The 27526-nt window shown below is 45.3% G+C and overlaps 1 protein-coding gene across 2 annotated transcripts in view; it reads right to left on the bottom strand.

Annotated features, from left to right (window-relative positions):
* Window positions 1-1120: 1120 nt before the first annotated feature.
* Window positions 1121-27526, bottom strand: part of LOC123826722 (IQ motif and SEC7 domain-containing protein 3-like) — a 115224-nt gene continuing 88818 nt past the window's right edge. Inside the window, exons 2-3 of one of the 2 annotated variants that reach the window (XM_045850727.1) lie at window positions 4311-4340; window positions 1121-1238 (exon numbers count right to left, since the gene is read on the bottom strand). In XM_045850727.1, coding sequence (XP_045706683.1) covers window positions 1193-1238; window positions 4311-4340 — 76 coding nt within the window. In that variant the 3' untranslated portion in view covers window positions 1121-1192. Of the gene's footprint in view, window positions 1239-3603; window positions 3688-4310; window positions 4341-27526 lie in introns of those variants that run through there. The other variant, XM_045850728.1, reaches the window with a different exon arrangement.

The raw sequence follows: 27526 nt of genomic DNA on the forward strand, positions 1-27526 counted from the left end.
GAAGAGAGTTCAGCTGTCTATCTGGCATAGCAAACAACAGTTCCAGCTTCGTCTGCCACCTTTGGCAATTTTTATACTTTCTTGGGCACAAAATAAATTGTACATTCTCACTTTAGGTTTTGGGGAAAAGGCCAAATTAATTACAAAGGCTATCCTGCCTTGGTGCAGAATGAGAGGAGATGTTCACCGGAAAAAGGATTAATTTTGACTAATTATTTCACTTACACATCTTGGTTCCAATTGAGACATTTGTAACAGTACAACTTCTCCAGAAGTAGCTCCCATGTACCCCAAATTGATAATTCTGGGGTTTTATGGGCTGCTCCCAGCCTAAGCCATTTGCTGATGCCTTTGGAAAAATGCCAGTCAATATTTTAGAAGCTCACATGGGGGAGGTGACAAATGGGAAACCACTTCATTCGCTGTTTTTCTGAGAGTCAATCAACTCACACTTGTGAAATGAGCATAGTCGACACAGGCCTGCCTGCAGCAGCTGTATATTCAGGCTGCCTATTAGAATCAGGCAGAACGTTGTTTAAAATTAAGGCCCCTGGGTCCTACCCTGGACCTATGAAGTCAGATATAAAAATGGGGTCTGGAAATCTACAGGGTCTGGCAGAAGTAAGTCTTGCTTGAATATGGTTGGTAGGGTACGTAAATGTCTTGCACAAGATGGACAGCAATTTGAACATTTTACCTAAAATGTCATATGGTGTGCTTGAGTGTGATATTGTTATGTCACAGAATTGCATGCTTATGATCTTATAATAAAAGATTTTGTAATAAAAAGGGGTGTTTTTTGTGCCGGACCCTGTCTAATTTCAACACAGAAGATTTTGACTTGGAAAGGCTTGTGTGCTACGTCCCAACTCTGTATTTAACAGTTGTGTTATTCTAGGGAAGCTGTTTGTATTTCTCGGACTCAGTTTCCCAGAGCTGAATAAAGGGGGCTCATAATAACTCTCTTGAAGGGGTAGAGTTGGTTATGCAGATGAACTGAGGCCTCAATCCATAATGAAGGCTCATTAAATGGTACCTATTCCTATTAGTGAATGTACCTGAGTCCCTTTCAAGGGGTTGATAAAAGCCAGGAAAAAAAATTATAATGCTTTTACCCTGCAGAAAGTCCTTGCATCTCGAGTGCTATATCAGCACTCTTTCTGGGCCCTCTTCACACAGGTCTTCACTTTTTTCAAACTCCAAACTCTGCAAACCTCTTCTCTTCCTGTGGTCGTCCCCTAAATAAACCATTAGACAATTCAAACTTGGAGGCTTCCAGAGCCTCCCTGTGGAAAGCAGACACATACTTCTGGGGAACAAGGAGCAAAGTCCTATTTTGGCAAAATGGTAAAAATGAGTCATTTTATTTGTGGAAAATGAATACTTATGATACTGCAAATGTTTCATCTGGGGGGAAACAGCACACACAAACTCTCTAACAGGCTTCTCCTGGCCAAAACAGTTCCCAGGTGTCTGGGAAGCTGAAATGGCCAGTTAGAAAGGTGGCAGCTGGGATTATTTGGGTCTAGAGAAAAATCCCCTCACCCAACAGGGATCCAGGTAGGGTGGGTACAGGAGGGTCTCTCAGGGTTCATTTCCATAACATTTAGCAAAGATCATCAATTCTTGGCATCCATTATACCTTATTTAGTCAGGCTATTGAAATCCAGTCTTTCTGAGTCACCAAATGCAGCCCCTCTGGCCACTATTTTTGGTGAGGTTTTGTTGTAGAAGGAGGGGATGAAGGGGTTTGGTTTCTCCACTGAGCAGCTGGATGGTCCACTTTTTTCTTTCCTTTTCATTTATGCCCTGAAAATATTTATGAGTCCTGAATCCATGTAAACAAACATTAATTTGTGTTTGTTCTGTGCAAAGCATCGTGCCTGGGCCTCCTGACTATATCAAGGTGAATTCGTTCCCCTAAGGTCTGTTGGTGTCTGCTCTGTGCCTAGCTGGTGCTGTCCCACCTGTAGACGGAGACCCAGGCACCTCATCCTGAGTAACTTTCTCCACCCCAGGGAAATAAGTGCTCAAGTCACTAAGACACAAAGCACAATAAACTTGGATATCAAAAGCAAGCACTAAAGGGCAGAGTGCAAGCAGGAGGAACAGCACCTCAGCTGTAGCCCCTTCAAACTTCAGGTGGGTTCTGAGAAAGGCTGAGTTTGCTAAGTGGAGGGGGCAGGGAAACTGCAGTCACATAAGCCAGAGGTAGGCGGGGAATCAAAAGATGCCTTTAGAAGGGCCAGCAGCATTGTTTGGTGGGAGCAGCAGGTGCCCAGGGGTATGGAACAGGACTGGGCTGTACAGGTAAGAGGTGCCAGGTAGAGGGATCTCAATGAGCTGCAGCAACAGCAGGATAGGCAACAGGGATCCTTGGGGTTAGAAGCAGAGGGTCACTGTAGGACGTGAATGTAGAATACTGCCTCCAGTGCACTTGCAAGAGAGATGCCATGGAGAGCACTTGAGACCTCATGGACACTTCCCTGAAAAGCAAATTTTGCAACTGTCCAGAGGCTGAAGCATGGAGAGGGGGTGTGGGTCCCTCCAGGAGTCAGATCTGAATGGTGTGCCCCTGTGCCCATGCTCATGGGCACAGGATGAGATGTGTGACTGTGGCTTGACACCCATGGAGACAGCTCCCTGGGGTTGAAACGCAAAGTCCAGCACAGGACAGAGGTGTGTGGTCAAGCCCTGACAAGAGCATCTTAAAGTTCTAGTGATGGTTTTACCAGTTCCCACCAAAAATCCACACCGGGAAGTAGACTAGAACTTAAATTCAGCCTTCTCTGCTTGAACCTACACTAGCTTTTTTTTTTCCTTTGCCCAGCTCCTCATCTGCATGAGTTCTGCTGAAACTATTTGGCCTGAGCCGCAAACATATGTTCATCTTTGCATACCAGCCTCTCAGTGTTCCAAAGCCACACAGGTCCAAGCACACATGGTTCTCCCCACTGATATGTCTTTCCCACACTTCTCCTATGAGGAGAATCATTCACCTTCTTCAGGGCTGAGTTCCAACATTGCCCCTCTTACAAACACACTTTTCTGACAACCTACCACACAGAATGCTGAGGTGAGAGTGTGGGTGAAGGGGTGGGGCATGGCACTCAAACTCTCTTCAGGGCTGAAACCTTGACACTCCATGGATTCATTCACCCCACACACATCTCCCAGCACCATTCAAGGGACGGACCTGGCTGGAAGCCTGTATTTCCACCAAACATCCAAAAGACTTGCCCCCATCCTGCCCTGTCTGGCCCCAGAAGCTATCTGAGCTAAAAAAAAAACCCTTCTGATCCTGGATGGGTCACAGCCTAGGAACCCAGGCCACAACCCACTCCAATAGAAAGGAACAATCACCAAGCTGGCAAGAACCTGTCAGAAATCAAAGCACATGGTTGTGTTACTGTCAGCATTTAGCTAGGTTTTAATAATGGAAAGGGGAGCAAAGAGAATTAAACATGGAGTTTAATACAGTGGGGAGCATGAGCATGTTGCTTCACCAGGAAGCTGCATCACACTCCAGGAGATCACAGCATGGCTCAGCCAAGGGGATTAACACTCCTCCCATTCTTGCTCTGGTACCAGATGACCAGGTAAAACCAGGGGACAACAGGCACAGGTGCAACAGAAGTCAAAATGGCACAGGGGGAGGCGCTTGACCAAAGAGGCCATCAGTCCAGCCTGGGAAAAGAAGGAATTGGTTGGAAGATGGACCTATCAAAAGCCCATGAAAGCCTGAGAAATTGATTGGTCATGTTGAAAAACCACTTGGTCCATCCCAAAACCAAGCTAATTTAGTCCCAGAAAAACAAAGAATCTCTCTCTCTTTCTCTCTGTCTCTCTCCCTCCCTCTCCTGGGAACCCACACTTGCCCCATTCATTCACATATTCTCTTTCCATAGTCATGTGACCTAAGCATCTGTATGGACAATGGTCAAGTAGACTCCACATGCAGGCTCCAAGATGAAGACTGCAGTGGAAACACAGGCACAGCTGGCCAGATACTGGACTGGACTGGACTTCAATACAGAGCAGAAACTCAGGACAGTGACCTTTATTCTGGTCCTACTGAAGACAAGACTGGACCTTTTCCATGGCAAGATGGATGAAGATGGGACACTGAGAAATCAGGAGGAGAATCCCCTTAATTTTACATTATCAATAAAGATTACTACAGAACCCCATCATCCTGTGCAGGTCTCAGGAAATTCTTTCCCTTGTGACACAAGAACACCACTTCCACAGATAACATTTTCTTTGAAGCCCAGGACACAGATGCAGTAACAGAGGCTGGTGACACATACCTGATGCTGTGGGAGCTTTCTCTTTCAGACCTGCAATGAGAGAGAACACATGTTTACAACGCTGGTACTCTCTGCCCCTGGAAACCCACACTAGGATGTTAAATGTGCAGATCTTGAGGTACCCAGCTACCTCAGTGTCCAATCTCTTCTCCAGCCTCAGGCAGACAACCTTCAGGCCCAGGCCTGAGTTCCATGTTGCTTCCTTTTGATCCAGATTTCTACCCTGAAAGTCACCTCCTCCTGGAAGTCTTAAGGTTTGTTTCCCACCCCCTCACCTTGACTGCAATTGTTTGCCCAGGATCTGAATGTTCCAAGAGTTGGGGAATAACCCCAGAGGCATGGGCTATGACTCCAGAACTATGTGCCTGGACTCTACAAGGCAAAAACTTAATGAATAAAACAGGGAAGGAGGGTTGTGCTGCTGGTCTCACTACATCCCCTAGATCAGGGGCCCCTACCTCCAAGCTGTGGACTGGTACGGGTCCAGGCCTGTTAGTGTAACAAGGTGTAGCCAAAAGGGGAGCCCCAAATAGGGATTTGGAATGGGGTCCAGAACTCAAGGTGCTCAGGAAATATTAGGATGTCCTCACCCCTTCCCCCAACAGGTGTGAGTTGGGGTAAGGGACACATGGAGCAGGAACATGCAGAGCTGTTTTGTACAGCCACAGCTTTGCAGCTCACCTCTGGCATGGTCATTTAACATATCTATAACCTTCAACTGGTTTCATAGATATGCTAAACAGCTGTGGCCATGCTTTGAGCCAGGAGGATGGGAGTAACTTCCACCCAAGATGTAACTGGGGGGCAGGTCCCCCTGATTACAGCACCTGCGTGACAGCTTGGAGATGATTGGCTCCATGCCATGGGGCCATACCTGCCCAGACTCACTATGGCAGCCCAGTAAAGCTGGAAGGATATGGGAGTGCTGGCATGTGTAACCGATTGTAGGAGGAGTTGGAAATGGGGCTGCAGAGGAAGATTGGAGCGGGGATTTAAACCCACATGCGGCAGCCATTAAGGGAGAGAACCATGCGGCTGTGGCAATAGAAAGGAGAACCACTCAGCTTTGGCTAGAGTGGGAACCCCCCCGCAGCCATGTGAGAGAGAGGACCACACTGCTGTGGCAATAGAAGGGAAAGGCATGCATTTTTGGCCACAGTGGGGACTCCCACAGCCATGTGAGGGAGAATTGACATACGGCTTTAGCAGAGAACCGCCACTCGACTTCAGCAGAGTGGTGACACCCCCCCACCCTGCTCCCTGCAGCTTTGCCGAGAAGAACCATGTGGTTTTGACCAGAGTGAGGACCCCTGCAGCTTTGGTGGAAGAAGACCACATGGCTTAGGGGTGCTCCCTTGGCCACGTGGCCTGGAAAGCAATAGAAACTTTGCCTGGAAAATGGGTACAAAGAACTCTTGCCAGTAGGCCATGAGAAGGTGCCACATGGCTTTGGATTAATTGGAGATCCTGCCTGAAGCAACAGAGCTGATGGTGCCCGTGGCTGGAATCATGAACATCTACTTCTTTTCCTGAGATACGGTACCCCAAATTAGGGCAGGGGAAGGAGGAAGCACTGTGGGCATCTGTGGGTATCTGAAAGGACTTTGATATTTTAATGAAGACATTAGGTCACTACTTTAAGTTTATATAGCTTTAAATAAACATTTCCTTTCCTCTTCACAAATCTCTGGCATTGAAAGATGCCTTTGGGGATGGAAATGGGAGGGAGGTGGAAGGGAGGGGTAGGTGGGCTGGGATGGGAGTAAAGGACAGAAAACTGTACTTGAACAATGATTAAAATAAAATTAGGAAAAAAAGGCGTCTTTCCTAAGGTGGCGGACAATCAAACCTAGTGGGGGTTCCTTTCGGTAATAGTATATCATACCCCCCTTGGCCCTGTGTGTGTGTGTTCTGTAACATTAGGAACTGGGCCACATACCAAAAGGTGGGCTTGAATGTAATGAGCTTGAATCATCCTGAAACCATCCCTCCTCCCCCATCCATGGAAAAGTTGTCTTCCATGAAACAGGTCCCTGGTGCCAGAAAGGTCAGGGACCACTGCCCCAGGTGGTGTTTGCAGTATATTTCCCCATTACCAGCTCTATTTTTGTGGTAGGCAGTTATACAGACATGAGCAAAGCAAGGACAATGGGCCAGGTACAAAAGGTCACCAGGGCCGAAAGCCCTGGATGCCCAGCAAGAGGCAAAACCGGGAAAACAAAGACCTCATCCCCAGGGCAACCTTTCCTCTCCTAGTATATCACTGGTCTTGAAGTTTGGACCCCGACCTTTCACATGGCTAGTCATGCGGTTTAGACCCCTAACCTTTCTTCCCTAAGGATAACATCTAGGCCTCAGTTATGTTTCAGCTCCAGACCCAGAAAAGCAACAAAACCAAACAAGTGATGCCATGGCTGCCAAAGGACCAGCTGCACTGACTAATGATCCCCTGCCCTGGCACCGACCAATCAGTGGAGACCACAGCCCTGAAAGGCTGTACCTGGAAAACTGATGAATATTCTATTGAAATCCTCCACTGGGACCACCCCTAAAATCCCCATCCTTAAAAGCTCTTAGGATGGAGGACCCAGCATGCTCTCTGTCCCAGGAACACACTCCTGTTTCCTCCACCCCTAGCCAGGCAAATGCCCCCCCACCCACCCCCATAAGCTCCCAAGGCCTCTTCTTTGCCTCTGTAACTTGTTTCCTGAGGCCATTTCTTCTACTGGTCACTTCTTCTACCTCTGTGACTTTCTAAAATAAAATTTCTCTTATAGTTTGAGTCCTGGCTCTGAATTCTTTCCTAGTCAGTACTCAAGCACTGAGTTTGCTGAACCGAGGTCTGGTCTGAACCCACTGGTCTAACACATGGTGCCATTCTCACCGCCACCAAAATTTTCAAGTACCCCAAAATCAATTACACCACTTTACAAAGGAAACAAGGCTCAATGTCAAGGAACTGAACAATTAGATTGTATCAGGCACTCTTAAACTTTCACAGAAATTGAAAAATACCTGGCATGCATGCACAGCAATGCCCTACCACTCTGCAAAGCAAGGAAAGGGACTTCAGGGCTAAATTACACACAGCTGATCACTAAAGCCTTTGTGGGGCTTCCAGAGTCTGGAGGAGCCAAGGAGCAAACACACTTGGGAATCTAATCCCTGGACACCCCAAACTGGATTTTATACCAGAGAGCTTGACAAATAAGAACACACAACCCACAGTCAGACAACTGTCTTTTGGTACATCGCCTTTATGGTAATTTTGCAGACTAGCTGCATGGCCCTGTCAGCACATACATTTCAGGGAATGGTTTCTGCCATGGAACTAACCTTGCTGATCTCAGGAGACCATCCTGTGCCCCCTTCCTACATCTGCCATTGCAGTGACAGATGTTATCCAGGCTGCATAAGTGCCAAGTCACCTTTTAAACTCAGATTTGCCAACTCTACCCACTCCACTTACTCCCACCTATGCCATCCTCATGTCACAGCCTTAGTAACCAGCTAGCAAACCAGACCCCATCTGTCCTGTTAGAAGTCAGGACAGAGGGGACACACGGGCTTCCAGGTGCTGCTAACATCTGGCTCCTGATCTTGGTACTGGTTACTCAGGTATGCTTGTGAATTATAAGAAATCTATATTCCATAAATCTATATCATTCAGATGACTAAAATATATTTCTCATATATATTTGGTCTTCATCCATGATTTCAGCTCAAAACTGGCAAACTCTTGGAATTTCCGGAGTGTTAAGAGCAAGGGAACATCTTTTGTTACAATACATGGTCTCGTTTTCAGTTCCTGAAAACCCTTACAGCCACAAAGGTGAAATGGATGTCTTGTCATATATAACAAGCCCCTTTCCACCACAGCTGGGTTTATGTTGACAAGGTGACTTTTGGAAAGCACCTAAGGACTGGGCTGGTTGCCAGGGGAACAAACGAACTGAGGGTTGGAACTTTCAGTTCTACCCCTTGAAAAGGGTAAGGGAAGGGGAGAGGGGCTGAAAGTAGATTTTGTTCACCAATGGCCATGAGTTAATCCAGCAATTTTCAACCTTTTTCATCTCATGGCACACATAAACTAATTACTAAAATTTTGTGGCATACCAGTTAACAATGGCTGAGTTAACCCATCAGGTCTACATAATGAAGCCTCCATAAAACCCAGATGGATGTGGTTCAGAGCTTTCTCGTTGGGGAGCCAGACCACTTCCACTTGGCATCCTGCAGCACCCCAGGCTCTACAGGGACAGAGGCTCCTGGGTATGGGGCCTTGTCCTGTGTATTTCTTCATCTGGCTGCTGGTTTGTATCCTGTAATATCGTTGGTAATCAACTAGTAATCTAGTGGGCAAATGGGTTTCCCGAGTCCTGAGAGCTGCCTTAGCAAATTAATCAAACCCAAGGAGGAGGTTGTGGGAACCTCTGATTTAGTGCCAGTCTGTTACAGGTGGTAATGTGGTCTTGGGACTGGTGTCTGAAGTGGGGGCAGCCTTGTGGGACTGAACCCTGAAGCTGTGGCGACTGAGCTATCACCAGGGAGACAGTGTCAGAAATGGATTAAATTGTGGAACACCCAGCAGGTGTCTGAGAACTGCTTGGTGGTGTGGGAAGCCCTCAACAGGTCAGAATTAGATACCAGAATCTTAATTAGGTGAGCTCACAGTGTAAATACTCACCTTGCCACACACTTAGGACACCAGCACTTTTTAGTATGTGTGCTATTCTATTAAAAAAAAGGTGAAAAAAATATGAAAGGTGGGAGAAGGTGGAATAGATGAGGTAAATTAGCTAAGAGCTGATAACTGTTGGTGTTGGATACATGGAAGGGGTGCCATTATACTGTTTTCCTTCCTTCTGTGTACATTTGAAGTTTCCACAAGACAGAGTTTTAAAAAATAAAACAAGAATGAATTTGGATACATGCATTACTGCTGTGGCAGGTGGTGAACAGGACATGTGATCAACTGTGGCTTGTCTGAGGCAGACCCTGAGTGGCTGAGCAAACTGCCCACCTCCCACACCCGTGTTCTGGAGATAGACTTAACTCAGATCTATTGCCATGATTATGGTGACACCTATCTGGGTGAGAGACTCTTCAGAGAATAAGATCAAAGCAGGGACTTCACTCCCAAAAAATGTATACACTCAGCTGCAAACCCAGTCATGGGGCCCCTGTGCACTAGCCACAAAGAAACAAATCACAGATGGTGGCACTGGGACAGCTGACCCCGACTTGCACAGCTTGTGTCTATTTGGGGTTGTGCTGGTTGGGGACAGACCTGGCCAATGTGCAGCTCAAGGGCAAGGAGATAGATATATAGCCTACAAATGGTGCCAAGCTTAAAAGGTGGCAGGGTTTACTGTAGCACCTGGCCTAGAGAAAATAGGATCTGTGTGGTGACTGGGGCCAGGAGGTGGGGGAAATTCTGGGCTGTTGGTCAGAAGGCGCAACGTTACATAGGATGAACAAGTCTAGAGACCTAACATACAGCATGGTGACAACAGTTAACAACATCATACAGTACACTGGAAATCTGCTGAGAGTAGATGTCAGGTACTTGGATGCACACACACACACATTGTAAATGAGGAGATGGCATGCTTGACCATAAAATTCATTTCACTATGTGTATTTATACAAAAACATCATGTTGTAACCTTAAATACATATCACTTTTATTTTTAAAAAAGGATAAGAGCTGGTATGTGAGTGGCCAGTAGCTGTACCTAAACTCTGTGACTTCTACAATGGCAGAATTGACACTTTTGCCAGACTCGGGACTAAACCTTAAAAGATTGGCAGCTTGCCCTGGCTGGTGTGGCTCAGTGTATTAAGTGCCAGCCTGCAAACCAAGGGGTCACTGGTTCGATTCCCAGTCAGGGCACATGCCTGGGTTGTGGGCCAGGTCCCCAGTATGGTGCATGTGAGAGGCAACCACACACTGATGTTTCTCTCCCTCTTTTTCTCTCTCTCTTCCCCTCTAAAAATAAGTTCTAAAAAATAAAATATTAAAAAAAAAAAGACTGGCATCTTTTCCATCTGACTCTTAGAAACTAGTCGCCGTGCTGAAGGAAGCCCACACAGCTACAAGGGAGGACCGAGGCCCTTGGCCATCAGCCCAGCTGAGCTCTCAGCTGTCAGCCATTGTGAGCAAGGCCTGAGCTGATGGCACATGGGGCTGAGAAGGCTATCACCATGAGCCCTGCCCAAACTGTGAAATCCGGAGTAAATAAATGATGATTACTGTTTTAAATCACTAAATTTAAGGGTGGTTTGCTACCCAACAGATAACCCAAACAGTCTCACCCTCACCGCATGCCCGCTCCAATCCCTCCAACTCCCCTTACCCCATGTAATGGATGGAATATTTGTGTCTCCCTAAAACCTGTATCTTGAAGTCTTAACTCCCAGAGTGGCTGTATTTGAGATGGGGCCTGCAAGGAGATGCTAAAGGTTAAATGAGGTCAGAAGGCTGGCAGCCTGATCTGGCAGGATTATAAAAAGAGGGAGAGACACTCGCTCTCTCCACCACACAAGAACACAGTGAGAATGCAGCTGGCTGCAAACCAGGAAGGAAGTCCAAACCAGAAACCAACCTGCCGTACTTTAATCTAGGACTTCCAGCCTCCAGAACTGTGAGAAAATAAACTTGTATGATTTAAGCTGCCCATCTACAGTATTTTGTTATAGCAGCCAGAGCTGGCTAATACACCCTCTGAATCCTCAAAGCCTTTGTACACCCTTTCCTCCTACCTGAAATGCTTTCTATAGTTAACATCTCCTGACCATTGATCATTCTCAGCAACTATGTCCCTAACTAATGGGGCATTTCTGACCACCCTCTGAAAACTCAGGAAGCCCTCCATCCCTGTTCATCCCTCTCAAAGCAGCCTGCCTATCCCCCACCATACAAGCCAGTTTGCAGCTTAGATTTCTGTAAATAATGGTTTGATGAATGCCACCCCTCTTCACCACTCCAACTCAGCACAGGGCCTGGCACACAAAAGTGCTCCATTTTAGAAAAGACAGTGGCACTGCTCAGCAAGGTAAAAGCACCCTTTGACCCAGAAGTTCTGCCCCGAGGTGTAAATGCCAGTGAAGTGTGTGACACAGTCTGGGCAGTGTACTCTGGAGCTGAGCCAGAATGAGCCCAGCATGCTTCCCAGGAGAATGGATGAATGTGGTCCATCCACACAAAGAGCACTGAACAGCCATGGGAACGAAGGAGCCCCGCCACCCCCAGAAGCAGGGTAGGGTGAATCACCCAGCTGGCGGGTCTCCAAAGAGGGCCTGTATACAATCCATCTGACTGCAGTAAAACAGGAAAAGTCAATGCCTCAGCTGAGAGGTGCTCACAAAGGAATTAAACCATGAGGCCCAGCAGGAACATGACTGTCACCAAAGTCAGAGCACTGGTCACCCTGGGAAGAGAGGTTGTTGTCAGGAGGGATCAGTGGCTTCTGAGCTGCTGAAATTGTCCCATTTATTGACTTGGGTGGTGAATGCAGGGGTCTATACTAGAGCGAATTTTTAAACTGTTTAATTTAAATTGTTAAAACTGTTTATTAACTGAAAATTTAAATTGTTAAAACTGTTTATTAACTGAAAATTTAAACTGTTAAATTTTTATACACACACACACATATACATGTATGCATGCATATGTATTTTGTATGTGTCTATGTGTATAAACCACACTTTTAAAGTGGTATATAATGAACAATGGTTCAACAGAGTAATGAATTATTTTAAAAAGGGGAAGAGTCCCCTCTTTGCTCCTCAAACATCAGGCAGACAAAAGCAACCAACCTTCCCCAGCTGCACCCATGCCCCTCAAGGATCTCACCAGCAGCAAATGACATGAAAAGCAGGTGGTTCTCAGCACTGTTGCCTGAATTAAACCCCTTGCTCTCAAAGGACACTGGACACCCTGTCCAGCATCCCAGGTGGGCATCACTGCACCCCAACATGGGCCTCACTGCCTCCTTCACTGGCAGGTGAGAGGATACCACATGGCCATACTAACCTGTGCTACCTCCTCGCCCAGGGGACAGGAACAACAAACAGATGAGCCCTCTATCAGTTGGAAGACTGCAAAACCATTCTTAGGAAGCCTGAGCAAAAGCCAGCCAGAGACAGGTGAGTATGGGCAATCCCAACAACAGTAGAGTCCTTCTTGTCCTTTGTTTTGTTTTCCATATTATCATAGCAGTGACAGAAAGCAAGCAGGCAGGGGCAGTGTGCACATGTGTGCACATATGTGTGTGTGCTGCAGTCTCTGTCTCTAACCCTGGGGGAAGCCACCTGCAAGTCCTGAGAGCAGCCCCGTGCAGGGGACCTCGTGAGAGGACCTCATGCCTCCTGCCACCAGTCACATGTATGAGCTTGGAAATAGATCTTCAGCCCCTCAGATGAGGTGGCCCCAGCCAACATCTTGACTATTACTTCCTGAGAGACACTGAGTCAGGACCACCCAGCCACACTACTTCCAGGTTCCTGACTCACAGACACTGAGAGTCATCTTTGTTTGATGTAAGCTGCTGAGTGTCATGGTCATTTGTTATGCAGCAACAGATGAGGAACATGTGACTCCTTAGTGCCTCTCCTCGCATCACCCTGCTTGGTGGCCATCATTTGGTACCATTTGAAGCAATCTTATTTTTGACTGTTCCGTCTCTGCCTCCATCATTAGGAGAAAAACTCCATGAGGACAAGAGATTTGTTAGGGCTACTGCAGGGTACTCAGGGCTAAGACAATATAGAGGCTCCTTAAGTGGTGAAGGCACAGTGATGCAGCAATGCCAGGACCTATCATTCTGGGATATTACATGTCTCAGAGACCAGAAGATGTGAGGGAACAAGCAGAGACCCTGAGCCAGACAATCCTGATCCCAGCCCAGCCCTGCTTCTTACAGCCCACCAAGTGTCCCTCAAACTCTATGAACCTCAATTTTCTCATCTGTGCATCAGGAACTGAAGTAACAATTAGCCCCAAGAATGCTGTGAGGAGACAAGGCACCCTCTTGACCCAAAGGATCCGTCCCTGATCTGCTGGGAGGATGCTCAAGGGCAGACTTACGGTGCAGGAGGGAAGGGTGACTCCAGTAGTAGATGATGCATCCCTGTGCACTGGGCTCGGTGCAGGGGCTGGCCCCAAGCAGGCTGCAGGGGAATGTTTGTTGCATGAACCCATGACAGAGCTGGCTCAAACCTCATATGCTAACAGCAGCACATAGAAGAGGCAACTTCTATACCAAGGACAGCATATGCAGAGGATGCCCCTAAACCCCATGGCACATTATCACTGGTCCTAGAACAGAAGGAGCGATGAATGATGCAGGGGAAGAGGCAGAGAGGGGTTGGGCAGAGCTGAGGTGGATGACACCTGTCTGTGTCTATGGTCACGGGGTCAGTGTGGGCAAGGTAGCAGGCATCAGGGAGTGTCCTGGAGCCCTTTGGTTCCTGCTGATGAAAAAGAGAACCAGGAACAGGTTGACTTTCCAAACTGGCAGGAACAAATGTGAGGTCACAGAAGCAGCCCTCACATCCATTAACCCACTACCCTGGGAACTGTCCCTAGCAGGTCTTCCAGAGCCAGGATAAGACTTTACATGTTTGCATACTTAGGCCACGGTACCTTAGTGTGGGCTGCCCCAGACACACCTGGAGATAAGGATTCTGGTGCAGGAGTTTATGAGAGAGGTAAAGGCAGGAGGATAGGGAAGTGAGAGAAGGAGGAAAAGGTGGCTAATACTGGCAGTGATTAAGCTGCCCACCATGATGGGAGCCCATCACTGACAGAGCCATCAATGTGGAAACCTGCACTGTGGGCTACAGGAGCTATGTCCACCACGGAACCCTGAGAGACAGTGCAGAGCAGCACCGAGCTCTCCCACCCAACCATCGAGACTACTGGGGTACTGGCTGCAGCTGCTCACAGGGGGCTGGTAAGTCTCTACACTTCAGCCTGCATAATCACCTAACTCAACCCAAAACTGTTGCCATGGAAACCCCATTGCTTGTGACTCTCAGGCCTGAACACTGGATTGTGCTGCTGTGGGAAAACCAGACCTCTCTGTTCCCTGTCCCTCCACCACACTGTATTGCTCACTTCCACCTTTTAAATCTTGGGCAGGGATATGACCAGAAGAGCTGAGGCCACCTGCAGAACCCTAGCTGCAAGGGAATCTGGGAAATAAAGATTTCCGTTTTTCCAGAGACTAGAGTACAGCAAGGCCCGGACAAAGGGGGTTGGCACACATGTTGAATGAGTCAGTCTGCAAGATACACCAGATTGTACAGGCTGTGTTGTCTCTGGCTATGGGTCATTCAAGCTCGGTGTGCTGGAATCTCAGTCCTAACACCCTGCTCTTTCCTATCCATGTCAGGGCTCTACGAGGGGCGACCCCCCAGAAAACTGGAATTATCTTCTGGAGAGTGGACCCCTTATAGCACAGGCTTTCCCCACTAGCTGGGTGTTCTAGGAACCCATCTGTATCAGTGTACCAGCTGGCATGGTGGTGAGAGGCTGCATTTGGCTTCAGTGAATTTTTTTTGAAGACTCTTTCAATGTGTTTGCCCATTTCATGATGGGTGATTTATGAGTGTACCTGTCCACACCATGCTGAGAGTTCAGCAGTTTTTGACCAAAAAAAGCGTGATCCCCGTGATCCACCCTCCCTATTCACCTGTTCTCACCCCAAGCGACTTTTTTGTTAGTTTGTTTCCCGGGATGAAAAAAGTCCTCAAAGGGAAATGTTTTGTTGATGTGGAAGAGGCAAAACAAATAACAACAGAAACACTAACAGGCATCAAAGTTGACAAGTTCAAAAACTGTTTTGAGAAGTGGGAAAAATCTCGACAGGTGTATTGTATCAAATGGAGAGTAATTTGAAGGTGATTGTAGTTTCAACATGTAAGAATAAATACACAATTTTTAATAAATAATTCCACTTTTTGGGGTCCCCCCTCATATACTGACATAGCCCCAGGCACCTGTGCCTCTGCATAGAATCCAGCCCCCAAGGCCAGCAGCCCCAGCAGGAAACCCTGTACTCCTTTATACTCTTCTTAGTCCCTCTATCCATTTGGCTCTCAATTCCAGGCTCTGCAACCCCTGATGTCCTGCGTGGGGTTGTAGCATCTGTGATTACTTTCCCTGCCTGCATTCTATAATATGTCCTCATCTTATACCAGCAGTATCTTTCTCCTTTGAAGATCCCTCCAGCTTTTCCAAATCCATGTGGTTGGGGTGGGGGGATGGGGGAATTAACCCTCTATAATACCAGAATCAAAGGGTGAGCACATAACCTAAATGTGGCCAATCCACATATTTCATCCCCTTTGTTTCTGTAACAGGTTTGAAGATAGACATGTGTTCTAAGCCCAGCAAATCCATGCCAAGATTTGCAACAGAACTAGTGCTGTAATAGAATAAAATAATCAGTCTTTCTGACTCCATCTTGTTCAAGCTTGCCCAGTTCCCATGTCATGTTGGTTAGCAGCTTCTGCTTAGTCCTGTAGGTAGACAGGTTAGTAAACAAAGGAATCTAACCTGCAGCCTAGGAATTATAGAAACAACCTCCCTGCTCAAAACTACCTCCCCAAGGAGATAAGAAAAATATGTACAATATTAATGATTCTTTATCAAAATATTTATAGGAAATCATGACTAGGACCACAGCTACCATAGTTTGTTGACAGAAAACAAGAACTTTCACCATCATTCTTGGACATTTGCTGGCATCCAGATGTCTGTGGTCATCAATTACCTCCTGACCTCACATCCCTCCTGTTTCCCCCTTCCCATGACATAAAAAAAAGCCTGAATTCTGTACTTTCTAAAGATCGTTCTTTAGGACACTAGTCTTCCATCTTCTAGGCTTGCTGGCTTACCAAATAGTCACTTCCCTTGTCCCAACCCCTTGTCACTCGACCTATGGGCTATTATGTGGTATGCAGTACAAGCTTTTACTCGGTTACACTGTCAGTGGGAAACTCTCTCCTTTGGAGGGCTGCCAGGGCTACCACATGCAGCAAACTGACTGACAGTGAGGCCAACATGGAAAACAAAGATAAGGTAACTGCTGATGACATACTTTGTGCCCCCCGGGCCAACCCTGACCTGAAGCTGATTGCATCTGGATGGAGGTAGGGCCAAATAGAGTCAGGAACAGAGCGAGCAAATCAAAGCACTAGCCTGGGCACTAGTGCTTGTGCATGTCAGTGTGTTCAGCACAAACTAAAAGGGAAAAAGACTCCAGAAAGAGAACCCCAAGAGTGTGCATGCACACGCATGCACGTAGATGCACACATTTCAAGCCAGAATAATACAGAGCATGGTGCAGGGGACTTGCATCCAAAAGAGAGGAGGTTTTGCCACATTTTTGGCATCTTCGTATGAAACATAATTAGCTCTGAAGAATAAAAATAGATGCATTAGGCAGTGATTAAATAGATTAATGGATATTTAAGTTTGAACAGCATTTTGATATGGCACTAGCCTATGTGGAGTCTTTAACAGGCCTCCTGCCATTCATCTCTTCCTGAGGAGGACATCCTCAGTGCTGTCATTGTACTTTTCTTATGCGTGTACAGGGCCTTCAAATGCATCATCTCCTGGGATCCATGGAGGTAAGAAGGCCAAGTCAAGGTCACACAGCTTGTGGGGCAGAGCAGACACTCTGATAAAAAGGTTTTCCTGCTAAAACCCTATATGTGACTCAATACCAGAGGTAGCTTTCCTGGGAAGCTATGGAAACTGAAACCACAGACTCCTCACTTGTATGGGCCCTTCTTAGATCCTACACATAGTTATTGGTTCTTTTTAAAAAGCGCCACCCAGCCCAGGTTTTTTTTATATATATACATATACATATATATAATTGATTATGCTATTACAGTTGTCCCATTATTTCTCCCCTTTATTCTCCTCTGCCCTGAACCACCTCCACCCATATTTCCCCACCTTAGTTCATGTCCATGGGTCATACATATAAGTTCTTTGGCTTCTTCATTTCCCATTCTATTATTCTTAACCTTCCCTGTCTATTTTGTACCTACACCAATTATGCTTCTTATTCCCTATACCTTTTCCCCCACTCTCTCTCCTTCCCCTCCCCACTGATAACCCTCCATGTGATCTCCATTTCTGTGATTCTGTTTCTGTTCTAGTTGTTTGCTTAGTTTATTTTTTTTTTAAAGTTCAGTTGTTGACAATTGTGAGTTTGTTGTCATTTTACTGTTCATATTTTTTACCTTCTTTTACTTAGATAAGTCCCTTTAACATTTCATAGAATCATAGAATAAGGGCTTGGTGATGATGAACTCCTTTAACTTAACCTTATTTGGGAAGCACTTTATCTGCCCTTCCATTCTAAATTATAGCTTTGCTGGATAGAGTAATCTTGGATGTAGGTCCTTGCCTTTCGTGACTTCAAATACTTTTTCCAGCCCTTTGTTGCTGTAAGGTTTCTTTTGAGATATCAGCTGACAGTCATGGGAACTCCTTTGTAGGTAACTGTCTCCTTTCCTCTTGATGCTTTTAAGATTCTCTCCTTCTCTTTCATCTTGGGTAATGTAATTATGATGTGTCTTAGTGCGTGCCTCCTTGGGTCCAACTTTTTTGGGACTCTCTTTTTTGAGCTTCCTGAACTTCCTGCAAGTCTATTTCCTTTGCCAGATTATGAAAGTTCTCCTTCATTCTTTGTTCAAATAAGTGTTTGATTTCTTGCTCTTCCTTTTCTCCTTCTGGCACTCCTATGATTCGGTTGTTGGAACATTTAAAGTTGTCCTGGAGGTCCTAAGCCTCTCCTTGTTTTGTTTGGTTTTTGTTTTTGTTTTTAATTCTTGTTTCTTCATTCTGTTCTGGTTGACTGTTTATTTCTTCCTTCTAGTCAAAACAGTTGATTTGAATCCTGGTTTCTTTCCCTTCACTCTTGGTTCCCTGTACATTTTCCTTTATTTCACTTTTCATATCCTTCATCTTTCCCTCTATTTTTCAACCATACTCGAGAGTTAACAGTGCCACTTCTCAGCTCTTGGCCAGCTTTCAGTCACTTCCTCTGCTATACATAAGCAAATTGGGCCCTTCTGCTGCTGATTCGGGGTGCGGTAGGGGGAGGTTGTGTACATTCTAGGACCCTGTGGGCCTGTCTAACTAACTCTCCTATGAGGCTGAGAGTTTCTCCTGCTGCCTCAACCCCCACAGATTTTTTTCAGTCAGAGGTTTTGAGACTTTATTTTCCTGCACTGTAACCCTGGGTTGCGCGGTCTGTCCCACTCCACAGTTGTTCCTCCCAGTTCATCTGCAAGCAAATTTGGGACCGCCTACTCTGCCACCCGCCACCTTGCTCCATCCTCCAGCCACCACCTTGCTGTGAGTTCTCTCCACCCAGATGTGTGTCTCCACCCCTCCTACCAGTCTGGATAAATGCTTATTCTTTAACTCCTTGGTTGTCAGACTTCCATCCAGTTTGATTTTCTGGCAGTTCTGGTTATTTTTTGTTTTTAAATTTGTTGTTTTCCTTCTTTTGGCTGTGCGATGAGGCTGACTGTGTCTACCTATGCCTCCACCTTGGCCAGAAGTCCCACCCAGCCCAGACTGAATGGTTCAGTTGGTTGAAGAATCGCCCAATACACCAAAAGGATATGGGTTCCATCCATGGTTAGGGCACATACCTAGGTTATGGGTTAGATCCCCAGTTGGGGAGTGTACTGGAGGTAACCAATTGATGTTTGGTTCTCACACTGTTGCTTCTCTCTCTCCTTATCTCTCTCTCTCCCTCTCTCTCTCTCAAAAATCAATAAACATATCCTTGAGCAATGATTTTTTAAAAAGTGCCCCCCAAAACTATACAAGTTCTATGCTTTATACCCCAAAAGGTGTGGATTAGCTGCCACCCAACACCACACCCGAGGTTGTTTCCCATGTCCTTCTCTCTGGCCTTTCAAAGAACAGACCCCCAAACCCAAGGCCAGGGGAACTCAAGTGTTAAAGATTTTAGTCTTAGTTATAATTGATAGGCTTAAGTGATTAATGCATGTGGAAAGCTGTTATTCCAGATACTGGAACACATGCCTTACAGTGACTCCAGGGGGTTGACAAGCAATTCAACCTTGTGTCCCAGGGGGTCTACATGGAGATGGTATCTGAGCCATTATGTTCCAGGGAGTGAATATCCCTGACACAGATAAAGAGATGCTGATCAGCAGATAAATACTAGGAAAATCACCAGGACTCTTATCTGATTAACCTTCTTTCCAAACCCCTTACCCACACTTTCCTTCTCCTTATAAAAAGGTTTGCTTGCGATGAGGTGTTAAGACAGTTTTTGAGGGTACATAACCCACTGCCTTCTCAGATCGCTGGCATCTGAAAGCACCCATAAAAATTCAATCCTTCTCTCTACTTATTGGTTCTGGTAGTGACAAGCAGCATGAATACTGAATTTTCCAGTTTCAGTGTTGTCATCAACTTGAAATAGGTCCTCAAAGGCTTCCACTTACAGAGATTCTCTGCTCCTCCTCATTTGCAGTTTCTTCCCTATTTCTGATGATTTAGATACTTGTTATGCAAATGACATCTACAGAGATCCATTCTGCAAAATGCTTACATGCTTCTTTAAGGTCTTCTTCATCTTAAAAATAAAACCAAATCCTCCTGCTTCTCCTAGGAGGTGCTTGGAATACCAGCCTATAGAAAGGGAGAAGTACCAAGAGAAGCCCTCCAGCCAACTACCTCATGGTCTATAAGAACAGCTCTCACCTCCTGGCCTCAGGGACTTCTGCCCCCTCCTTTCTAATCTGTCAAGGTTGGATGACAGCTGGAAGTCACAGCTGCATGTTCTATTCCTTGGCCCTGACTCAGTTTCCAGACAGACATTCCCTCCCTACCTCTCTGGCCTTCTCAGGCTTTCAAAAGCACCCCAGCCACAACACTAAAGAGACATACCTGCACTTCCTACCCTAGTACAGAGGAGCTCCCAAAGCTGGTAACAATAGACAAGAGCCTTGGGGTTGCCCAGGGGGTTAGCGCCCTGCCCAGAGCCACCATGGGGCTCTCACTTTCCTATTTGGAATAGGTGACTCTCAGCATCTCTGGATCTCCAGATTCCCCATACCCCCTGCACTAAAGGGAACCAGTGTTTCTCTTGCAGGTACAGGACAGATGTTAATGACTTTTCATAGCTGCTTGAAAAGTAATGGTGATAGTGTCAGGAGTCAGAAACAATCACCCCAAGATGTGCCTCAGTGATATGCAGATTGTTGTGAGCTAAAGGCAACTTTAGCAGCAGGCTCAAGAGAAACTTTTGCCCTACCTTTAATAACTGGAATTAGTGGCCTTGCCCGTAATAGACTATCAGAGATAACTGTTACAGAAAAGACCCAGTGGGGGGGAAGGGGGGTGGCAAATGATATACTATTACTGAATGGATCCACCCTTTTGCTCTGGAGGTCCCCTGCCCCATACTAGGTTCACCTTGCCCACCACCAGGGAAAGATGTCTCTCAATGCGAGAGACTGGTGAAACGGAAAGGGATTATTTATTTCAAAAGTTATACAGACTTACAGTAATGACTTCATGTCTTCATTAAAAATACTAATAAAGTCCTTTAAAACACCCACAAACTCACAGTCCTTCCTTCTCCCTTTTGCCCAGTCCAGGGTACCGTATCTCAGGAAAAGAAGTAGAAGTCCGGGTTCAGACAGTCCCTCAGTTCTGGCACCATCAGCTGTGTCACCACCTTGATTTCCAGTTAACACAAAACCATGTGACACCTCCACATGGCCCACCAGCAAGAATCCTTTCAACCATTTTCTTCTAGGCAAAGTCTCTCCTGCTTCCTGAGCCACATGGCAAAAAGGGAGCACCCCAAAGCCGTACGGTCCCAACCAGGCATGGCTTCTGTGCTTTGATTTAAATCCCAGCACCAATCTACCTCTGCAGCCCCATTTCCAATTCCTCCCACAATCAGTTACACTTGCCAGCATCCATATTTTTCCAGCTTTACTGGGCTGCCAGAGTAAGTCCGGGCAGGCGTGGTCCCATGGCATGGAGCCAATCATCTGCAAGCTCTTAAGCAAGGGCTGTAACCAGAGGGAGGTGCCTCCCAGTTACATCCTGGGTGGAAGTCACTTCCATCTCCCTGTCTCAAAGCATGGCCACAGCTATCTAACATATCCATGAAACCAGTTAAAGGTTATAGATATGTTAAATGACCATGTCAGAGGTTAGCTGCAAAGCTGTTGCTATGCAAAACAGCTCTCAATGGCCCTGCTCCATGTGTCTCATCCCCCAGCTCAGACTTGTGGGGGTGAGGACATGATATATAAACATTTTTCCTAATATTTCCTGCACACCCTGAGTTCTGGACCCCATTACAAATCCCCATGTGGGCCCCCCCCCCAACTGGCTGCACCCTGTTACATAACATCTTTTGACTAATTTTACGGCAAGACCAACTTCTATTCACTATGCATCTACTATCATCCTACAATGACCCTTTGAAGCCCCCAAGGTGCATTACCTCATCCCTAGCTCAGGATGTCTTATACACCCATGTTCCCTTTCTGTCTCTGAACCTCTCCTGCATGGGGGGGTCTCTGATTCTCCCATGTATGGTTAAATTTGGTTATTTTCTCTTGCTAATCTGTCCCATATCTACCTGATTATTAGACCAGCTGGAAGAACCTTGAGGGGAGAGGAAAGTTTGTTCCTCACAACAGAATCAAGGAAAGGAGATCACATGGTGGTTATCAGTGAGGAAGGGGAGGGAAGAATGGGGGAAAAGGTACAGGGAATAGGTAGCATAAATGGTAGGTAGAAAACAGACAGGGGGAGGTTAAGAATCATATGGGAAATGTAGAAGCCAAAGAACTTATATATATGTCCCATGGACATTGATGGGGCAGGGAATGCAAGTGGGAGGGAGTATATAGGGTGGAGAGGAATAAAGTGGAGAAAATGGGACAACTGTAAAAGGATAATCAATAAAATATATTTTAAAAAGTAGAAAAAAAAGAAAAGAAAAAAAGGAAAGTTTGTTCCTCACCTACAACAGTAATCATAATATAATAATTATATTCATTATTACAACAACTAACATTTACTCAGTACTTACCACATACCAGGATCTATGCTAACCACTTTACATGTATTAACTCATTTAATCCTCATTTTATCTCATTTAACTTTCACATTTTCTGGAGCTTCTTTGTTTTAATTGCAAGAGGAATGCATGTTTATTGGGGCAAATCAACAAGTCCGGAGGTGCGTAAAGAGCAAGTTCACAGTCTCCTGCTCTTTTCCTGTCCATCCCTGCTCATTCCCACTCTCCTGGTGCAACTAAGGCATGCAGTCTCATGTATAGAGTCTTTCCTTTATGCCAACACATGCAAAAACATATCAGAAGACCCTCTTAGAATTCTGTCAATTCTGTGGATAAAGAAAATGCAGCTCACAGAGGTTAAGTGACTTGCCCAGGATACACAGCAGGCAACTGAGAGAGCTGGCACTTATTTGACCTCCAAGTTTAATGGCAAAGCCTGTGACCTTACCCACTAGCCTACACTGCCCCTATAAGTCATGTCAGCTTTGAACAGAAGGAAAAATAATAACCATAACAAGAGACAACAGCAGTGCACATTAATTAAATATTGATTGTGGTAGCATTTCAGGTATGTTATACATAATCCTCTAGACTTCCCCAAAGCTTTGAGAGTTGGTCTTATTATTTGCACAGCCTCCCTCCCATTTCATAGATGAGAGAACTGAGGCTTCATGAGGGGAAAGCATTGGCCCAGGCACAGAACTATAAGCAGCGACAGAACTGGGATTCAGACTTAAGCTGACTATAAAGTCAGCCCAGGAAGAAAGTTGGATGGCAAAGGGCAGGATTTGGTCCTGAGTCAATGGTCAGGATGGCCACTGTCTCCTTTTTGAACTTTCACTGAATTCTTATTGTTCCTCAAACTAGCCACCTTAGAGCCTTTGCCCACATGGATCTTCCCCTCACTTGCCCTAGATAATGCCTACTCCTCCTGAAGCTCTCTGCTTAGTCAGTGATGAGGCTCTGGAGCCTCTGGGTAAACTCCAGTGCTCATCACTGTATTTCTGAAGCCCAGCTGAGCATCTGTGCACAGCAGATGCTGGATAAATGTGTTCAGGGAATGGAGGTAAGAAGTCTGTGCCAAGCTAAGGAACTTTCATGTGTGAAGGGACAGAGAGCAAGGTGTGCCAGGGGAGGGCACAAGACTCAACAGGCCTGGACCTGAGGGGTGGGGAACATGGCAGGACAGGAGGCAGGGCCCATCAGGATGAATACCCATGGAAGATAAGAGGGAGCCAGGAAGGATGACAAGAGTTTGTTGTCTGAGTTCAGAGCCAGACCTTGATATTCCAAACCACAGCAGACACAGCACCACAAAAGCAGGACCAAACACCTCTGTGGAAGATGTCGCTTTCTGCCACCCAGAGTCCACTGATGTAGGGGAAAGCCTGAGGTAATAATACCTGTCATTGTGCATCTGTTGGGCCATCAGGGGCAGGGTAGTTCTCACATCCTGTCCCTGTGTCTGCAGGAGAATCCCTTACCCACAGACTCTGAAGGCAGTGCAGTGCTGGGCGTGGGCATGCAACCTGACAGGACGATGCCCACCATCCCTCCCTGTTGTGTGACTTTAACAAACCCTACCCACTGCAGTTCCCTGTCTGCAAAACAGGGATATTAAAAACAAGAGAAAGAATGGAAAAGGGGCTCTGGAATAAGACAGGAATAAATGAAAAATAATCAAGTCTCCATTTCTGGGTTTGATACCAATTCGGTAGTAAAATCATGTTTTGAATGAAGAGGTAGATGAATGAGTGTGAATGGCCAGCCTTTTCCTTCTTTTACATCATGTTATGAGACTCAAGTTTAATGAGTCTAGATGGTGTCTACGGCCCTTGTTAAAAATGTTCTCCAAAGAGCTCCCACTCCCCAGGGATAGGAGAGGGGCATCCTGGGCAAGCTGCATTAGGATAGCAGTAGAGGGAAGGACCTTCTATCTCACACAACCAGGCTGTCCCTACCGTGGAGGTGGCCAGCACTGGGGCCAGCATCCAGATTACACAATCAGCAGGCTGCCTGCACTGGTGGGAAGGAGCCCCAAAGGTTTCCTTTTGTAAATGTTCACCATAAAATTTAGAAAAAGTCTCTAATTAAGCTTCCACCCTAAGAAATTAGAAAAGTAAAAGCAAATTAAACCCAAAGCAGGCAGAAGGAACTAAATAACAAAGATAGAAGCCGAAATGAATAGAATGAAGAATGGAAAAACAATAGAGAAAATAAGTGAAGCTAAATTGAAAAAAAATAAAACTGATACACCTGTAGACCAGAGGTCAGAAAACTTCTCCTGTAAAGGGCTGGATAGGAAATGTTTTAGACTTTGCTGCTACATGTAGTCTCTGTCACATATTCCTCATTGTGTTTTATTTTCTTCTTCTTCTTCTTTTTTTTTTTCCAAATCTTTAAAATGGCTATGGGCTGGGTTTGGCCTTCAAGCTATAGCTTGCTGACCCCTGCTCTAGACAGACAGACCAATTTAAAAAAGAGAAAAAACATTACTTACAAAGAAATACTAGGAACAACTCTACACCTGTAAATGTGACTACTTAGACAATACGGGCTAATTTCTTAGGAGACACAAACTATCTAAGTTCACTCGAAATGAAATAGATAACATGAATAGTCCAAGATCTTAATTCTGGTGAATTTTTATCAAACACGTATGGGCAAAATAATACCAATTCTACACAATCTCTTCTGGAATAAAGGGAGGGATCACTTCCCAACTCATTTTATGAGACTAACATTTACCCTAATGCCCAAACTAGACAAAGATATTACAAGAAAGAAAACTACTGACCAATATTCCTCATGAACATTGACACTAAAATCCTCAATGAAATACTAGTGAATAAAAGTCAACAATAAGGTTGGTTCAACATTTGAAAATTAATCAGTGTACTTCACCATGTGGACAACCTAAAGAAGAAAAAGTATATGATCACATTTGCAAGATAAAACTCTATGCCAACCAAGAACAGAAGCAAACAACCTCAACCTGATAAAGGGTATCTACAAAAACCTACAGCTAACATCACAATAGTGAAAGAGTGAATATTTCCCACAAAACCAAGAATAAGGTGAGCTGTCCACTCTCACCTCTCCTGTTCAACACAATCCTGGTGACCTAGCCAATGCAGTAAAGCAGGGAAAATAAACAGAATGCATGCAGATTGGAATGGAAGAAATAAAACTGTCTATTCAGAGATGACACATTTAAGTAAAACCCTCAAAAGAATCCAAAGAAAGGCCACTAGAATTAGTAAGTAAGTTTAGCAAGGTAACAAGACACAAGTTAAAAATACAAAAGTCAATAGTTTTTTACATGCAAGCAATGACCTACAAGGAATTGAAATTAAAAGCAAAGGAAGAGAAATACAAAATCTAGTTTCGAAATGCTGCGTGACAGGAGTTGGAGATGGGAGAAACTCAGAGAGGGAGCTGCAACTTCATTGGTAATGTTTCAATTCCATAGTACGACAATGTGGTCACAGTTGTTTGCAGCTCAGGAGAGACACATAAATGGACATGCAAGTGAAATCAGGGAGGAAGAAAAAGATCCAGCCCCACTGGGAGACACTTCAGAAAAAAATAATGCACAATGGTCTCTGACATCATAACTCCCTTATGGCTTATACACGTCTTTTGCCAAGTTTGACACATTCTACAGGATTTATTTATAACAGGGGATCAGCAAGTCTTGTTAGTACTAATGGGAGAGGATTTATTGCTCTGTTCTCCTCATCTCCAGTGGCACAGGGGGGAAAATCACTCCTTCTGTGAAAAGTTCCCGCAGTTGCATTAACCAGACAGGTTGCCTAGAGGGGCCTGAGGACAGTCAGGCCCTGAACACTGAGCTTCCACCCAGAGCCCACCTCAGGACTGGAGAGTGAAGCCTCAGTCAAACTATTTCTGGAAAGTTCACATGGCAATACATTCTCTGATGATCAGAACCTGTTTGGAGAATATGAGTATTGTTTCCTAAGAATAATACTCATTTGTCCCTAAACATGACTTTAAGAAGTAGCTACTAATAACAAATTATTTAAAGTATTAAAAAAAAAGTAGCCACTTTCTTAAATGTGAATCATCACATCAAGGGATCAAATTTGCCCTCTCTCCTTAGGTGCTCCCTTTCTTCCTTCTTTAGAGAAGGAACCTCACTTCCATGGGGGATTTACTTTGCACTGTGGCCCTGGCCTTGGGCTTTCAGACAGGTAGTCTAACCTACATGTCTAAAATGCATTATTTGGGATGCCAGTGACCCTGCAATTAGGGCTATGAGGAACTGAGGCTCACAGCTGTCCTCTCTTAAGTGCTGTCTCCAGGCTCCAGCATGAGGTAGTGACAAGGCCCAACTTCAGCCTCGTCTATGGGACATGAAGTATTTGTGTAAATCGAACTACAGAAGCCATTCCTATACCCAGATGTATAACACATCTTACACATCTTTGCATTCTTTTTTTAATAAAGTTTGTTAATGTTTTTTTCTTTTTAAGTATATTTTATTGATTATGCTATTATAGTTGTCCCATTTTTTCCTCAGTTGTCCCATTTTTTCTCCCCATTGTCCCTCTCCACCCTGCACCCCCCTCCTACCAGCATTCCCCCCCTTAGTTCATGTCCATGGGCCATACATATAAATTCTTTCCCTTCTACATTTCCCATATGATTCTTAACCACCCCTGTCTATTTTGTACCTACCATTTATGCTACTTATTCTCTGTACCTTCCCCCCTCTCTCCCCTCCCCATCCCCACTGATAACTCTCCATGTGATCTCCATTTCTGTGATTCTGTTCCTGTTCTAGTTGTTGCTTAGTTTATTGTTTTTTTTTTAAAAGGTTTGGTTGTTGATAGTTGTGATTTTGTTGTTATTTTACTGTTCATATTTTTTACCTTCTTTTACTTAGATAAGTCCTTTTAAATTTCATAGAATAAGGGCTTGGTGATGATGAACTCCTTTAACTTGACCTTATCTGGGAAGCACTTTATCTGCCCTTCCATTCTAAATGATAGTGTTGCTGCATGGAGTAATCTTGAATGTAGGTCCTTGCCTTTCATGACTTAGAATGCTTCTTTCCAGTCCATTGTTACC

This window comes from Phyllostomus hastatus, unplaced genomic scaffold (genome assembly GCF_019186645.2).
Source record: "Phyllostomus hastatus isolate PE091 unplaced genomic scaffold, TTU_PhHast_1.1 phas_contig_86, whole genome shotgun sequence".
NCBI classification, from domain to species: domain Eukaryota; kingdom Metazoa; phylum Chordata; class Mammalia; order Chiroptera; family Phyllostomidae; genus Phyllostomus; species Phyllostomus hastatus.